This window comes from Acromyrmex echinatior, chromosome 8, assembly GCF_024713525.1.
Source record: "Acromyrmex echinatior isolate Ae372 chromosome 8, ASM2471352v2, whole genome shotgun sequence".
Taxonomy (NCBI): Eukaryota; Metazoa; Arthropoda; class Insecta; order Hymenoptera; family Formicidae; genus Acromyrmex; species Acromyrmex echinatior.
Window position 1 is genome coordinate 12,555,282 of NC_141859.1, and position 18,058 is coordinate 12,573,339.

Sequence of the window (18,058 nt, forward strand, 5' to 3'; positions counted from 1 at the left end):
AATTTTGATCACGTGACCTGTTTTGACGTTGAAAATGAGTGTCATAGCGTCAAGTGAAAACCCAGCCTTACTCTGATCCGATTTAAACTCTCAATGGAAACTAGGCCACTGTGATGTCAACTGTTGAAAAAATTACCCGCTGAATTCTATTTGAAATACCGCCAAAAAACCGTCAGATACTTATATATGTTTGTAATCACTTTTACGCACGTATTATAGATGTGCTAGAAAAGAGTAGTACGCACACACACACAATATATATTGGGTCATCTAAAAAGTATCCGCGATTTTTTGTCACTAGATGGTGTTGATGGTCAACACATATATGTCACTAGATGTGTGTTGATGGTCATATATCTAGCGGATACTTTGTCACTAGATATATGACCATCAACATCTAGTGACAAAAAACCGCGATGGTAGAACCGATTTGGTAGAAGATTCTGAAAAGTTAAAATTTTTTATCTTCTTTTTTTGTTGAGTATAGATGGTTCCTAATAATATTGCTACAGTATTACGTCACCAAAGACATGGCGGACTCAAAACTCTCTCAAAACTCGTCTAAAAAGATCAAAGGTGCTACTTGTCCCTACTTAAAAAGTCACTAAATTAATAAAGTATTGCGATGAGAAAATTCATTGAATTAGCATTTGGAGCCAAAATGGCGTCAAAGTGCTATCCTAACCTGATTCTGTTAAAAGGTTGAAAATCCATACAGGAATCTAAAAGAAAAAGAAGAACCTGATTTTATTATCGAAAATGCCCGGTTACTGTGTTGAAAATTGCAAAAACCGCACCGAAAGAGGCTGAAATTTTGAATAATCGTGTGTCATGGAGCCAAAATGGTGGCAGTTTGCAGTATTTTGTTAATGTAGTGACTTTATCCTTACTGTATATCCTTATATTGTGCTGTTGTCTCAAGTCTATTCATAGTCTATGGCTGACTTCAAAATTTTCTCAATTTTCTCATAGCAGCGTCGCATCCGTCATAAATCACGAATGAATATAACAGCCGCAATCAATAGCCATTGTTCATTATCCCATACATACGTATTTAAAGATGGCATATCTTAGTGTACCATGTTCGCAAAATATAAATTAGAAATTGCGTTGTACAGTGCAGTGCATTAATTTGCTAGGTTATAATAGCAGCCCGACTTATTGAAAATAAGAAAATGCAATATTAAAAAGTTGATAAAAAATTCTGAAAAAATTCTTAGAGCTCTATGAGAAAAAAATTAATGATTTTTGTTTCTTGCAGTTTAAAGTTGATAGTATTTGAATAAAAAATAAACATTGATAAACATCGGGCTACTACTATGACTCAACGAATTAATTGCACTGCAGTGTACACTCAGCGACTAAAAGGTTGCAACAGATTTTTTTCTATAGTTTTCGAAATGCTTATTTACCGAGCGATTGGTTTTTATTTACGGATCCATAAGTGTTTGAGATCGGTAATTCGAAAAAAAGGTAAGAATTCCTTCGATCGACCGACAGTGATTGTTATTGAACGCACGCACAAGGCGAGCTCGTGATTTCATCTCGAGCCTGACATTAAGCCTCGTTAAAGTCAGGGATTCATCGTTCTTTAGTCTTTTCAAAACAATTCGGTACACGCAAACAGGCACCGGCAACGGACCATCGAAAGTTCTAGAACAATTCAATTCGCGGACGCGAGCGCCGCGCTCCGACGAATACGTCACGCGCTGTCACCAATCCCGCGTACGGATTTTCTGTCGCGCATGACTGTTACGTTGAACATCGTTGGAAAAGAATCGAAAGCGCCAATCAATTTTGTACAACCAATGCCACATGATAATTAAGATTGTGGCAAAATTTAATTGGATTTCTCCTAAGAAGAAAGTCCAGACCGAAAGCAATAAATGATCTTCGATCTCGCCGTTCCTCCCGGGCAGATTGCTTAGATAGTTTACACCGCTTAGACCGTTTACACCGCTTAGAATTCTTAGACTTCTTAGAGTTCTCACTTCTAAAAGTTCTTCGAGTTCTTAGAGTTATAGTCTCGCTACTATATCGCTTCATAAAACCGCCGTGCTAACCGCTTAGTGAAATCGCTATAAAACGAATCTTTTCAAAAGTGCCGAGAAAATCGCCGAGATTTTCCATCACCGCGATTCCAAATACAATTTTGGAAAAGGTGACCGCATTTGATATTCTGTTAATCTAATATTTAATTAATTATATTTTTTGACTCTGTAACTGATCATATTAAAGAAAATTCTTTTGTTAAATTAAAAGGAAACGAAGTTCTCTTTACTGTCGTGTATCATATCAACCGTGTGCCGTTCTCTCACTCGAATCCTTCCGCGCGGTGCATTCTCGCACATTTTCTGGTCCTTCGAGCCGGATTTGAACTAGCGAGAAAGACAGTTAGACAAACGCCGCATCACTCTAAAATTTCACGTCAGCGCTCTCGCTCTGATTCGCTCTCGCACAATAAGTAAGAACCAATCGTTCGATGAATAGATTGCATTCTGAAACCCATTAAAAAAAGAATGTTGCAATCTTTTAGAGTATATCCACACAACTTGTATAGCCGCATAAACGTATGCATAAAGAACATTATCCAATTGCATTTCTCTTATAAAGACGCACGTAAAATGTGATTGGATAATTTTCGTTATGCATACATTTATGCAACTATGCAAGTTTGTGTGGATATACTCTAATTGGAAAATCAGTCAATTGATATTATTGCTTGACAGGCGTTGTTGCCAATGGAGGCACTCGTGTCGCCCAAAATTTAAAGTCACTAGGAGCGGTATTCATTTTGCTAAGTGGAGCCGATTTGAGAAAGTGTAAACAGTTGACGATAACAGAGAAAAATATCAGGGCGCTCCTCGTCTCGATCCCAGGTCTGTTCACTCCTCCGAGTTGGTAGACTTTCGTTTTGCCACTGAGCCACACAGCCCTGATGCTGTTGGTATCTCTGTTGTGTATATATCTAGTGAATTTCTTACAATAGAATTATAGACTACCCTGGCAAAAATTTTTCTCATAATTTTTATACGAATTGAAACATTTTTCAGAAATACTCAGAAAAATTCAGAAAATTTACATCTTCTTTCAGAATTTTTCATACAAGCGAATTCTGAAATATTCTGAAATTTTTCATCCCATCATTTTTAAAAAATATTTTTAAATTTTTAGATTTTATAATATTTTATCAGAAATCATACTTACAAAAAAATCTTAGAAATCTTATGATATTTTATAATTAATATAAAAAATTCTGAGAAAAAATGTAGATTTCTAAGATGTTCCAATTCGTATAAAAAATGTAAGAAAGTTATGAAATGATATAGAAAATCTGAAAAATTATATAGAAATTCTGAAAAATTATATGAAAAATTATGAGAAAAATTTTTACCAGAATAGTGCAACAATTTCCGCCGCGCGGTCTATGTGCAGAAGTCAATAGTCCGTTTTTATTTCAAGATTGTCAGAGACCCTAAAAAAAGAGACTTATCAATTTGTTTACTCGTGACGAATATGTGTGCGCAATTGAAACAGTTTTTGTTATCTATTGTTTTGATTATTTTTGGTAAGTTAATTTATCTATGTAAAATGAGAAAAAGCAATGTATATATTGTCACGAATAAGCTTTGAATTAATAAATGCTTCATTGTTGAAAATATGTATTTGCTCTAAAGAAAATAAAAATTTAATATAGACATATATCTGCTTAAAATATATTTGAAATGAGGAAAACATTAAATGGAGAAGCACTTTTTAAACTATTTTTAGTTGGATTCTGTATAGCAATATTACAATGAACATTCACTTCGCACAATCTTAAATTAACCAAAGATCTTGATGCATTCTCGTCCAAAGCAGCATCTGCCCATGCATTTCGATATTGATCTTCTTTAGGAAATCTGATCAATACGTATTCTTCACCGGCTTTATTAAAACATCTGAATGCACAACAAATATGTGGCATCACCAAAATATATAAAATCCAAATCTACAACAGGAGAATTACATTATTAATGAAACAGATATCTCTAACTTTCATACTACTTATTTTTAACAATGACCTCTGTTACACGCTTTACGCCGAAGTTATAACATCGATATTATGAAACTGACCAATCATAGCTTTCTCTAAAGAATGGTGTCACGTCCACGGTACATATAAAACTTGTCCAGAAATATCCCCAGGCGAATCACAACTTTCTTTATCTTAATAAACCGACAGGGCACAAAAACCGCCTAGACCGCTCCTGACGCCTTCCCCACCACTAGCGCCCCACCAAAAGCCCTCGGGATAACCGAGTAGTAGTTAAGTTAAGATTAAGTCCTCAACTGGGTTCCCTTTTTTACTCTCTCGTGACAAAAGTTCGGACCGACACCATCTCTAACTCAAATTCCTAATTCGAACTTGAATCTATATCCAATCTTCCATTTCTATTCGTATAAGCAACTTCATCTAATTATATAAGTAAAACTCTATTCGACCTTGTCAATTTTAATCACGTTAGATACTAACCGTAGTATAAATTTAGTCATGTATTTAGTGCAACTTAATAACAGTAAAATATATAAGTTGTTTTCTGAGCAAAGATAAATACGCGAGTGTGACCTTTTTCTCAACGAAACCTTCCCTACGTAATCGGCATACATCACATGAAATTGCTCCTCACTTAAACTCACCAAGTGGACGCGCGAGTGAACGGCAGCCAGCATTGGACCAATCCCTCTCACCCACGACGGACTCGACCAACCAAGATCCCAACCAGCCCGCACGTAGCGTAACGGATCGTAACACCGCGGAGCCGCTGAAAAGATCCGCAAACAATCATCGTATGGTAAGTACAGTTTGCATCCACTATTAGTCCTAGGTTTGTCCAGGTATTGATTACCGCCGGTCGGACCTCAGGACGTAACATTTTTGGTGACAGCGGTGGGATAGCGATTAAATTCACCACGCGCCATCTACCCACCAACCTAGGGGTCTATAGTTTAAATTCGTCATACTCCCACGCTCCGTCATGGATACTCGCGCAACGAAGAGAGATGACGGCGTAAAGCTCGGGGAAGAGGAGTTGGAAACGCTACGCCAAGCGCTCGCAAAGCAGGAAGAACGCCTGCGAAAACAGGGCGCAGCCTTGGATCGAGAGCGCGCGGAGATGGGGAAAGAGCGCGAAACGGAGAGGGCGCGAATACAGGCCGAACGCGACACTCTCGCGCGCGAATGCGAAACCGAGAAAACACGACTCCGGTCCGAACGTAGCGCTTTGGAACGAACCCGCGAAAGAAGCAAGCCGCGAACGACCCGCCGACCATTGAACAGGACGTGGACAACGGCTCGAACAAAATGATGGACCGCATGCTTACGAAGACAGCAATATCCGCGAGCTGCTCTCCTCGTTCAAAGACGAAATATTCCGCGAACTTAATAACCTCCGTCGTGATGTAGATAAAATGAGACTCCACGATCCTCTCCTTATGCCATCCGACGGACAACGACAGTTCGAGTCACAACCTCACGCCTTCTTATATGAAGAGAGCTCCATAGAATCTTCCCAGCCACCAAAAGTTTCGTTTCGGGAAGCCACGGAGTGCATTCCCTCCTTCGACGGATACAACATTCCCTTATCGCAATTCATTCGAGCTTGCCGCCGTGCTAAGGAAACCGTCCCTCCCTCCTCCGAGAGAAACTTAACCAAAATACTCGTAAATAAATTGAGAGGGCGCGCTTACTACGCGGTGGAGGACGAGCCATGCGATACAATAACACAATTGATAGACCTCCTGAACGGGACCTTCGGGTCACCTAATTCAATCGACCAATACCGCGGCGAATTAAGTATGTCGTATATCCAAAGAAATGAACACATACTAGATTATATCAGCCGAGTGAAGGACCTGCGTACCGCAATCCTTGACGCCGAACGTCGTACGAGAGGAACCCTACATCATCGAACGGTAGCCGAGATAGATGCACTCACCGCAAGATCGTTTTGCGACGGTCTCCCCCTCCAATACCGATTACAAATGACGTCGGAGCACCGCGAAAACCCATTCGAAGCGTTTTCCGCGGCCAAGTCCCTCGCGAAAAGGGAGGAACTCGACAAGCAGCGATACGACCCTCGAAATACATATGGAAGCACACTCCAACGACTACCCCTTACAAACCTGATTCAACGCCCCCTCGCCCACTCAACCCCGCGACGCGATGAGCCTCCTCCTAGATACCGGTCAGAAGAAACGCGAGGAAATTTCGGTAATCCAAGAAACCTAAATTATCCAATGTCAGGAACACGCGCCCTCCCGAACCATACCGAAGCCGCGAGAATCGCGTCAACAACAACATGCCCACGGATCGCTACACCAATGCCCGTCCCGGCAAATGGTGCCGTTATTGCAAAAACGCGGGACACGAAATAGAGGAATGTCGGAAACGTGACTACAACAACTCCTGCGTTAGACCGGGAAACTTCTCAGACCCCCCGAGGCGAGCGGACGAACCTCGGGCGGCAAACCCGCGAGAACAGCAACGTCCGATAAGAGCGATCGAAACACAATCGACCGAAGCGACAGAGGGCGAATCGCAGTCTTAAATCCCCACGCTTTCTCCCATGCACCAACTATCTGTATCTCTGTCGATGGCCTGCTACACGACGTCGAGTTTATGATCGACACAGGTGCCGCGCCGAACATCATTAAGAGACGTAATTTGCGTCCCGAAATACCAATCAAAACGGATCAGATACTATTGCTTAGCGGAATAACCGAAGGTAATATCAAAATCAAAACTCTCGGTTATTCTAATGTCCATATTATGGGATATCCGGTAACCCTGCAGATTGTAGCAGATAATTTCCCGATCACACAAGAAGGAATCCTAGGATCAGACTTCTTGCGGGACGCTACAAAAATAGACTTCGTAAAGCGATCGATCTCTTGGCAAAATACGGTGATACCGTTCTCGCGACGCGACACGGTAACTATTCCGTCGAGGTCTCGCATTACCATACCTATCCGCATCGAAAATCCGACCTTAGCGGAAGGATACGTGCCGCGGATCAATCTCGGTGACAACGTCTACTTAGGAGACGCGATCGTCACGAATCGTGGTGGAAAAGCGTTCATTGGAATAATCAACGCAAGTGAAAAAGATCGGGAAATAGAAATACCCGTGGTTCAGTTGGAAGAAATAGAATTCATTTCCCGACGTAATCCCGACATCGTAGCAAAAAATGCGCCTAACGTCTCGCCTTTAGAACTCGAAACTTCGTGTAACGCCGAGTCAGGTAGCTCCTGTGTCTCTCGAGAACGAACTTAGGTCGCCTCGAGAGATACAAATAAGTAAACTTCTGAGACTAGACCACTTAAATCGTGATGAAGCAAACCATGTCGAAAAACTAATAAACAAATATAGCGACGTATTCCAAATTACGGGCGACAAGCTCGGTTATACAAACGCGGTGCAACATAAAATCGTTACCACCGACGACCAACCTATTCATACAAAACAATATCGTTACCCCCCGACTCACAGGGAAGAGATAAATAAACAAGTGAAGACTCTCCTAGATAATGATATTGTTTCTCCTTCCAACTCTCCCTATAACTCCCCCCTCTGGGTGGTCCCCAAAAAGCCCGACTCACTAGGGAATAAGAGATGGCGAATGGTAATTGATTTTCGCGCCCTAAATGAGAAAACCATCGGCGACGCATACCCGCTCCCGAACATCACAGAGATACTCGACCAGCTCGGAAGCGCTAAATATTTTAGCGTTTTCTGGCTTCAGGTTTCCATCAAATACCGATGCATGAGTCGGACGCGCAAAAAACGGCTTTCACTACACCCTATGGACACTATCATTTCAAACGCATGCCGTTCGGTTTAAAAAATGCGCCGGCGACGTTTCAACGACTCATGGACCAGGTTTTGTCGGGCTTACAGGGAATCGAACTGTTTGTCTATTTAGACGACATAGTCCTCTACGCTAGCTCATTATCCGAACACGAACTTAAGTTTAATAAATTAGCCGATAGACTACGCAAAGCGAATCTTAAACTCCAGCCTGACAAATGTGAATTCCTGCGTAAGGAAGTCACTTATTTGGGACATATAATAAGCACGAACGGCGTCAGGCCAGACCCGCAAAAAATAATGGCCGTCGAAAACTTTCCTAGACCCAAAAATCCGAAAGCCATAAAGCAATTCCTGGGCCTAGCCGGATACTATCGACGGTTTCTGCCCGGTTTTTCCAAAACAGCCCGACCGTTAACTGAACTTGCGGAATTTCGATGGTCCGACTCGCAGGAACAAGCGTTTGTAACACTGAAAATTTCATTATGTAAGGAACCTCTCCTCCAGTATCCTGATTTTACACTACCATTCGTGGTAACCACTGACGCGTCGAAATACGCCATTGGAGGCATCCTCAGCCAGGGCGAAATAGGCAAGGATCGACCCATTGCGTACACCTCGCGGCTCTTAAATTCTGCGGAACAAAACTATTCCACGATTGAGAAGGAACTGTTAGCTATAGTCTATAGTGTAAATTACTTCCGACCCTATCTTTACGGACATAAATTTACCCTCGTGACCGATCATAAGCCGTTAGTCTGGCTAGACTCTGTGAAAGATCCTACATCAAGACTCGCTCGTTGGCGACTCAAACTCGCCGAATATGAATATAAAATTCGTTACAAGGCAGGAAAAATGAACTTGAATGCCGACGCCTTGTCGAGAAATCCAGCCGTCGCGTCGACTGACAAAAACGCAATCACAATCACAAAAACCAATAACCATAAACCCTTGTTTCCGCTCGCACGGAACGAAAATCCGACCCAGCATAACCGTCCCTCAGACCTGATACCTGCACCCACGACACACAGAAAAATAACCTTCCCGAACAAAGCCACGATATTCCGGAAGACGAGTTCTCTCCTGCAAACGACGATACTCTAAGCGAAAGCGACACAGACTCAGACGAGAGTAGCGGAGATAGCGACCCCCCTTACGCCATACACCCAATGCCCCTCACCAACGATTCAACGTGCGGGAAGTACGCGATAGTTTTATTACGCGAAAAGATAGTTTAATAATTTTTTCTACACAAACCGGCGAACCCTGTGACCTAGGAGCACGCATACTCGCGGAACAAGGACGCCTTCCGCGAATCGAGAACGCCGTCCCCGGGCGCGCTAAGGTCATCAATGACAAGAATCGTTACATTATCGTATTAATAATTAAGGAACGTATATCTGAATTGATAACTCGTCAAACCAAAGTGTTATCGACGAGATCGGTTTAACATCGATCTTAATATGTAAAAGCGATATAGATAGAGTGTCATGGACAGAAACAAGAGGTATAATAGACGAAACATTTAATAACCACGGCGTTAAGATAGCAATATGTACCAATGAGATCTCGATTCCCCCGATTAGCGATCGCTTGCGAATTCTTAGAGAATACCACGACTCCGCAGCGGGCGGACATAAAGGCATTACCAAAACGTATTGGCGTATAAAATATCGTTACTACTGGCCAAATATGAAAGCGGACATACAAGCCTATGTACAGGGCTGTAGGGACTGTCAAAAAAAAAACTCGTGCGTGTAAAAACGCGTCAACCGATGATCCTAACCGACACCCCGGCCGTAGCTTTCGAGAAAATATCTATGGATATCATGGGCCCGCTACCTGAAACCCGGAGTGGCAACGTGTATATTTTAACGATACAAGACCTTTTATCTAAATACTCTCTTGCGATACCGCTTAGACAAAAACGCGTTCGTAAACGAAATCATCTGCGTCTACGGCGCCCCTAAGGCACTCCTCACGGACCAAGGCACGAATTTTCTGAGTGCTCTCATGCGCGCGATCGCGAGAAAATTTAGGATTAAACAATGTAAAACAACTGCGTACCACCCACAATCAAATGGTTCGGTAGAAAGAAGCCACCATGTGTTGTGGGAATACCTGAAACAGTACGTAGACAAAGAGCGGGAGTGGGACGAATTATTGAAGTTAGCGACATTCTCATACAATACGAGTGTGCATGAAAGCACTAAATATTCACCACACGAGCTGGTATTCGGCAAAACAGCCAGAATTCCGACAAGTGATCCAATTTTGTCAAATGATTTGTGCAAAACGTATACTGACTACCTGACTTCACTATTCGACCGACTCCGCGACTCACAAGACGCAGCAAAGGAAAACCTATGCCAAGCGAAACAAAGATCTAAACGGTACTACGATAAAAAATGTAACCCGCAAACATAGGTGTATCTGTTAGCGGAGCCGATAAAGGGGAAGTTTGCCGACCAATATAGAGGACCGTATGAAATCCTCGAAGTTCTTAAGAATAATAATGTTAAGTTAGCAGTAAGTAAGAATAGGACTCGTATAGTGCATTGCGATAAGCTGAAGAAACTGCGGTACATCGGAGAACGAGGGGCGCACCTACTGGACGACGATGCCCCCACCCTGGACCCAGCGGCCGCAACTAGTACTCCGTGATTCATGCGACCACCAGTTTCGAGCTCTACTCGCGTTAAGATGGACAGAAGAGTTCTCTTTCTCGTTGCCGCACTTTTATCCCTCGCGCCATCGTCGCGCGGCCTGATAGGCTACGACTGCGGCGGCAAAGATCTCAATATTACGACGCTCTCCCTCTTGGACATCGGGAACTGCGAAGTCGAGGACATCGAACCAATCGCAACAGGCGTCTACGTCCAACTATTACAACTCTCTGATTTCGATAAAACGCGGGTAATTCAACAATGCAAGGTCGAGGTAGACCGCACAATATTTTATTGCGGCATGCACTCCCACGTATCTATAGTCCACGGCGGAAGAAGAGCCTATCTCCATGAGATGACAGCCGACAATTGTAAACGGATACACGAAACCAGATCCATGGACCTGGGAGGTAAAGAGGGATATATCGTGGGACTCAAATCAAATAGCACCTCCTCCAGGAGCATCACGCTCGCTGGACATGCTGCCGCGGATGGCCGTTGCTCAGGGACTCAATATAGCGATCCATACGGAACATGGGATAGCGTGGTTGTACAGGCGACAGTCAAAATCACTCTTAGAGATTTTGAAGCCTCTATACGCCGCAGCTCGGACGAGATTGTCCTGCCCTCCGGATTGCATTGCAAAGTTGCGACCGGAACCTGCCTGGATATGGACGGAGGAGAAACATTTTGGTCTACCGTCCCTCCTGACAACTGCCATTTTAGCCATTACGTGACCCCCAGAACTAATCAAACCGCGCCTACAGTCTATACGGTCACAACGAAAGAAACTACTTTCGCGCTCACCAAAACAACTGAAATTAGTCTTTGCGGCTATACCTTAAGCCAAACAGAGCATCCTAAGCTTTTTATTTTGGAGACGCAGCGCGACCAGACGTTCAGAGTGCGATCAAGGATCTCCGTAGACAATTTGGACATCTTCGCATATGTAAATTCTAAATTTATATATGTGGAAAAACACATTAAAACTCAATTAACGTATCTCTATCGAGACATTCTGGAGCAAAAGTGCGCTCTGGAAAGACAAATCCTCCAGAATGCACTTACATTATCCAGCATCGCACCGGACGAGATGGCCTATCGGATCATGAGGGCCCCCGGATACACCGCTGTAACGGCCGGGGAAGCCATACATATAATCAAGTGTATACCCGTGGAGTGCAGGATTCGTCACGTGGAAAGCTGTTTCACGGAGCTACCAGTGACCCATGATTTACCCGGATCTAGAATAATAACACATGCCGGGACACCAAGGGACTGCAGTGAGGTTCTGCCGGCAATGTACAAAATATACGGGACTTGGTTCCGCTTGATGCCGCGCCCCGTGGAGTCTCTATCCCCACCTACCATCCAGCCGCTGACACGACCCGCCTGGAAATACGTCAGCCCATCGGCACTCGCCACCAGCGGAATTTATTCTAACGAAGACCTGGATCGCTTGCGCAATCATATAATGTTTCCCGTAGAAAAACCACAAATGCTAAACATTCTAGCGCGCGGAGCAATGGGGCAAAGCATCCCCTCGGGAAGTATAGCGATGATGAATCTCTTCGATGAAAAATCTCTCGAGAAGATCGCTGAAAGCGCGGGAGCACGCCTATTGCAGGGCTTCATCACCTTTGGCTCAGCAAGCGCAGGCGTAATGGCAATTTTCCTAATAATTAAACTTGTACAATTAATTATCGACACAATAATCCACGGATATGCGCTTCAACTCACTCGGCGTACGGGTGGAGCCTCCATCTACTCGGAGCCATCTGGAGTTCCATCACACATCTATTACTTCATTTAGCCGAGCCTCCTGGAAAGGACGTCAGCAAGAATCAACGGGAGCGGGAAACTCCCCCTCTCACTACAACGAAGTGCCCCCCCCAAAACCTTTCTACGCCAGAAGCTCGACACCCCTCTCCCACCGCTCTAGTGCCAAATGAGAACACAAGTGGAAAACCTGTACAGTTCAGTGAATTACGTGCACTGTTGAATAAGAGAGAAAAGAACGAGAATGACTGAGTCGAAACAAGTAATAAAATAATCATAGCAGATTAAGTACCCATGTAAACCTACTTATACTCGATAAAATATTGGACGCGGTCCAATATTTTATTCCTAGGGGGGGAGGTGTCACGTCCACGGTACATATAAAACTTGTCCAGAAATATCCCCAGGCGAATCACAACTTTCTTTATCTTAATAAACCGACAGGGCACAAAACAAAAACCGCCTAGACCGCTCCTGACGCCTTCCCCACCACTAGCGCCCCACCAGCGTGGGAGGGGATCCTTCGGAAAAGCCCTCGGGATAACCGAGTAGTAGTTAAGTTAAGATTAAGTCCTCAACTGGGTTCCCTTTTTTACTCTCTCGTGACAAAAGTTCGGACCGACACCATCTCTAACTCAAATTCCTAATTCGAACTTGAATCTATATCCAATCTTCCATTTCTATTCGTATAAGCAACTTCATCTAATTATATAAGTAAAACTCTATTCGACCTTGTCAATTTTAATCACGTTAGATACTAACCGTAGTATAAATTTAGTCATGTATTTAGTGCAACTTAATAACAGTAAAATATATAAGTTGTTTTCTGAGCAAAGATAAATACGCGAGTGTGACCTTTTTCTCAACGAAACCTTCCCTACGTAATCGGCATACATCACATGAAATTGCTCCTCACTTAAACTCACCAAGTGGACGCGCGAGTGAACGGCAGCCAGCATTGGACCAATCCCTCTCACCCACGACGGACTCGACCAACCAAGATCCCAACCAGCCCGCACGTAGCGTACCACGGATCGTAACACCGCGGAGCCGCTGAAAAGATCCGCAAACAATCATCGTATGGTAAGTACAGTTTGCATCCACTATTAGTCCTAGGTTTGTCCAGGTATTGATTACCGCCGGTCGGACCTCAGGACGTAACAATGGAATGACTGTGATTGGCCAATTTTATAATATCGATATTATAATTTCTGTGTAAAGCGTACCGTGTAAACGTAGTAAATGAAGCGTTTATTAATTCAAAGCTTATTCATGACATATATTGGGTCATCTAAAAAGTATCCGCGGTACTTTGTCACTAGATATATGACCATCAACACACATCTAGTGACAAAAAATCGCGGATACTTTTTAGATGACCCAATACATTGCTTTTTCTCACAGTTTTGCATAAATGTGATAAATTAATTTATCAAAAATAATCAAAACAATAGGCAACAAAACTGCTCCGACATGTAACACGTGCACACGTATTCTATCAGAATAGATTGAAATTATAGTACATGGGTCTTCATGGAGCATTCTTAGAGTGAAATCACACGATATGGGAATCAGCATGCGGGACAGAGGATGCGTGATTCGAACAGCCAATCAGCGCTCTTCTATATTTTTCTATCCCATGTCTTTTCCACGATTGGTTGTTCGAATCATGCATCCTCTGTCTCGCATGTTGATTCCCGTACCGTGTGATTTCATCCTTAAGGGTACCGTCCCATTAGGCATGGATCGGAATAACGGATCGGATTCTGCTAGAGAATTCTAGTGTATTCTTGATCCTGCTGTTTCTCCCGATCGAAACATTAAATTTCCTCTATTCCGGACGGATCAGGTTTCTATCCGCTCAAATTTTAAAATGCCATTGTGTTAAAAGAATATCATCAGGATATTTTGTTTTATTCTGACTTGTGTCATTCTATCTCTATTGTTTATTAGATGTAAAACTAGGATAGGATGACACAAACAGAGTTGACAATGTCTCCCAGAACGCATCTAAAATCTACTGAAAAAAATCTATGTGAAAAACCATATAGACAAACGCTGAGCAATACTTTCTTCATTGGGTGCTTTGCATTTGATGACACAAGTGTCGTTTTGTCTTTGTTATTCTCTGAATGTCAGGGATAGAATGACGCTTGTGTCATCAAATGGAAAGCACCCTATATTATTTGAACTACATTATCTGGAACGTATTATATGGATTTTTTGATGATGTAGCTTTATCACATCATTTTTCCATGTGGTTTTCATTGTATAATTTTCAATATATGAATTTTTTCTTTACAGACATTAAATATTATACAATTCATGTTATATGTATTCATATTCGCGGGCTATAAAATGCGGTTATTGTGGATAGATAATGTACGAATCCTGGAGATTCAAGCCTATAACTGCTTCAAAAGTTACAATGAATTATCCATATCCTCGTTGTCGACGAGAAGGACCATGCACAATGAGTAATTTTATTTACAAGAAAACATTTTCACAATTAATTTTCAAATATTAAATATATTCAGTAAGTATATTTATTTATATATAAACAGGAGTAAAGTAAGTAGGAGAAAGTACGCAGGGGGATGCACCACCATCAGAGAATAGTAATGCATCTACTTCATACTCAGTGGACCTCATGGATGAGATGCTCATTGATGTCGTTGAGCAAACACCAGGTTTATGGAATCAAAAGTTGCCAAAAGCGAAGCTCTTGTATATGACAAGAGTTGTGGGATGAAGTTTTTAATAATCTTGGTAATATAAAATCATTTTACTTCATTTTATGTATTCATGAATGTATATTTATGTCCATATTTAGAGCGCGCTTCTAAAGATATAACATATGTTTTTATCATTCTATCTGCATCGTTCATGAGACGAAAAACAAAGATAGAATGACAAAAACACATGCTAACATTTTTAGAAGCACATTCTGAATACGAGCCTTATGTCCATATTCAAAAGCCTTATATTTAAGACTTCCTTAAATTTATCTTTGGATACTCCAAGACTATAAATACGGGTAATAATCTGCACTCGCAAATGGGCTAATGTACTTTTGTATTTGTGTAAGCTGAATTCATAATTTGAACTAGGGATTTTTAGGTTTTAAAAACATGAATGAAATCTCGATGGACGTACCTAAGGGACTGATACTCAAAAGCTCGCAAAAAAATGAGGTTATGTACGCAGCGGAGCAGGTGCGGAAGCGGGACATCCACAGAAAAGTACTTTCCGCTTCTATTTAAGATTGCAATTTCTAGATGAGGCTGTACAGGAAATGCCATGCGTAATAACTTGTCTAATATAGACTTTAAAATATGAAAAATATGGTATATTTTTCTTATTTGTCTTTATCGTTTAATTTTAGTACAAGTTCTCTACCACGGAACATATGTCATGATGAAGCTAGTGCATTAAGTCCGAATGATTCGGAATTTCAGCAATGTAATGTGTCTTCTCCAACAGATTGTAGCACGCCAGACATTTATGAAAGCTGTTCGACTCATTGCAGACGATTAACAAAAAAACAAAAAGGTGAATTAATTTTAAATAACCAATAATCGACATATTTCAGAGATTTCCATAATTAACTGATATGTTTTCATATTTTTCATGATTTTTAATAAATAGTTATATTTAATAAATAATTATAATTGATTTTCTTCATAGATTGTACTAGATGGGGTGAAAAGTAACCTCCTTGACCGCCAGAATGCGCCACTACTGCAAAAAAGTTTATGGTGCCTTGTAGTCCGTTCATATTTAGGCAGACATGCCAAGTGGCAGTGCGATACTGCCCTTAGTTTTGTTTTGAGAGCTGATTGTTGTTGACGTGTTTGCGAAAACGATTTTCGTTCTCTCATAAAACATTATTTTTTGAGAGGCAAAACGGCGAAGGAAACAAAAGAAAAGTTGGATAAATATTATGTGGCTAATACTCCGTCAGATTACACCGTCAAATATTGGTTTCGAGAGTTTCGTGGTGGCCGCAACTCCACTACCGATGAAGTCCGCAGCGGCAGGCCCTCCGATGCGGTTACCGAGGAAAATGTCAAAAAAATACATGAAATGGTGTTGGCTGACCGGAAAGTGAAGGTGCGCGAGCTAGCAGATGCTACAAAGATTAGTACTGAGCGAACACGCCATATTTTGGGCGAGATTCTGCATAAGAAAAAAATTTTTTTCATTCCCAAGGAGGTTACTTTTCACTCCACCTAGTAATAGTCTGAAATTAATCTTTTTAGATTATGCATTTTCTATATTTTTTAATATTTTATTATTATATAGTATTTTATTAGTATATAGCATTTTAGAGTATTGTATAGTATTTTATAATTTTTTATTATTTTTTAAATATATTTTTTATATTTTTAATATTATTTTTTAGTATTTTATTTATGTTCCTAATTGTCTTACGTTTTTTATGGACAAGCTTGGTTTAACAAGTAGGAAAATGTAGGTCACTATAAGAAAATTGTAAATTAAATGGAATTTTTTGTATTATAGGAAGACAATATGATCTCGATTTGCAGACGCTGCATGACAACGTATTGTAGCAGTTGCTTGCCGAAAATATTCCAAAAAAGGATGCAGTGGACAGTTTCCTGGAGCAATTGAGAGATATCCTGCGCAGGTTGAGCTATCTTCGAAGAAGGCGAATGCAAGTAGAGCTGCTGCGTCTCGTTCGCAGAAGACGAAGAATTGGCGGAGAAAGAATTTAAAAAACTACAAATTTTTGTATTATTATTGTTACCTTTAATTTTTTACTAATATGTTGTGGGAATATGTGATACATATGGGGAGTCGTTCCGAACGCTACATTTAGGGATACGCCCGATCACATGGAATTTCTGCGTAGCATCAGTTCCGTACCCGATTATTGGGGCCGACCTGATTGCACATTATGGTCTCCTTCCGGACCTTAAAGGTCGTAGACTCATCGATTCACAAAATAATGTGTACGTGTCGGGTATTGTTAAATCGGTACTACAGCTTGCCATTAGCACAGTCAAACCCAGTACGAAATTCGCGAGTATCTTATCTGAATTTCCGGAGGTCACCGGTTTAGAACAGGTAACTCCGAATTGCAGTAGCGATGTTCGTCATCATATCATTACCACGGGCCCGCCGGCTGCTGAGCGCCCCAGGCGGTTAAGTCCGGAAAAATTAAAAGCGGCAAAGGCTGAATTTCAACGGCTAGTCAAAGCCGGTATTTGCCGTCCGTCCAGTAGTCCATGGGCAAGTCCCATTCACATGGTACCGAAAAAAGACGGATCATGGAGGATCTGCGGTGATTACCGTCGTCTTAACGCAATTACCGTGCCGGATAAATTTCCCGTACCGTATTTGCACGATTGCTCCTCCAATTTGCGTGGGAAAGTCATTTTTTTAAAGCTAGATCTGTATCAGGCATACAATCAAATTCCAGTGGCGCCGGAAGATATTCCGAAAACGGCTGTCATTACGCCTTTCGGGTTGTTCGAATATAAATTCATGACATTCGGTCTTAGAAACGCGAGTCAAACATTTCAGCGTCAAATCTTCCGCGCTCTAGGCGATCTGGAATTTGTGTTTGCATTCATCGACGACATACTCATAGCGTCGACGTCTCTTGAAGAGCACGAAGCTCATTTACCCATAGTGTTACAGCGATTAAAAAAATTTTATTTACGACTCAATGTAAATAAATGCGAGTTCCAAGCAGGAATTAGAATTCCTCGGATTTACGATTAACAGCGAAGGGTGT

General features: G+C 41.7%; 1 protein-coding gene and 1 pseudogene across 1 annotated transcript; both read left to right on the forward strand.

Moving 5' to 3' along the window:
* Positions 1-10,288: 10,288 nt before the first annotated feature.
* Positions 10,289-13,135, forward strand: LOC147908788 (uncharacterized). The gene is given in 2 exon segments (XM_087408774.1): positions 10,289-12,247; positions 12,250-13,135. Coding segments are annotated over 2 exon segments (2,028 nt in total). The 5' UTR covers positions 10,289-10,516; the 3' UTR covers positions 12,547-13,135.
* Positions 13,136-14,626: 1,491 nt separating this feature from the next.
* On the forward strand, positions 14,627-17,082 carry LOC147908789 (uncharacterized; annotated as a pseudogene).
* The last annotated feature ends 976 nt before the right edge of the window (positions 17,083-18,058 follow it).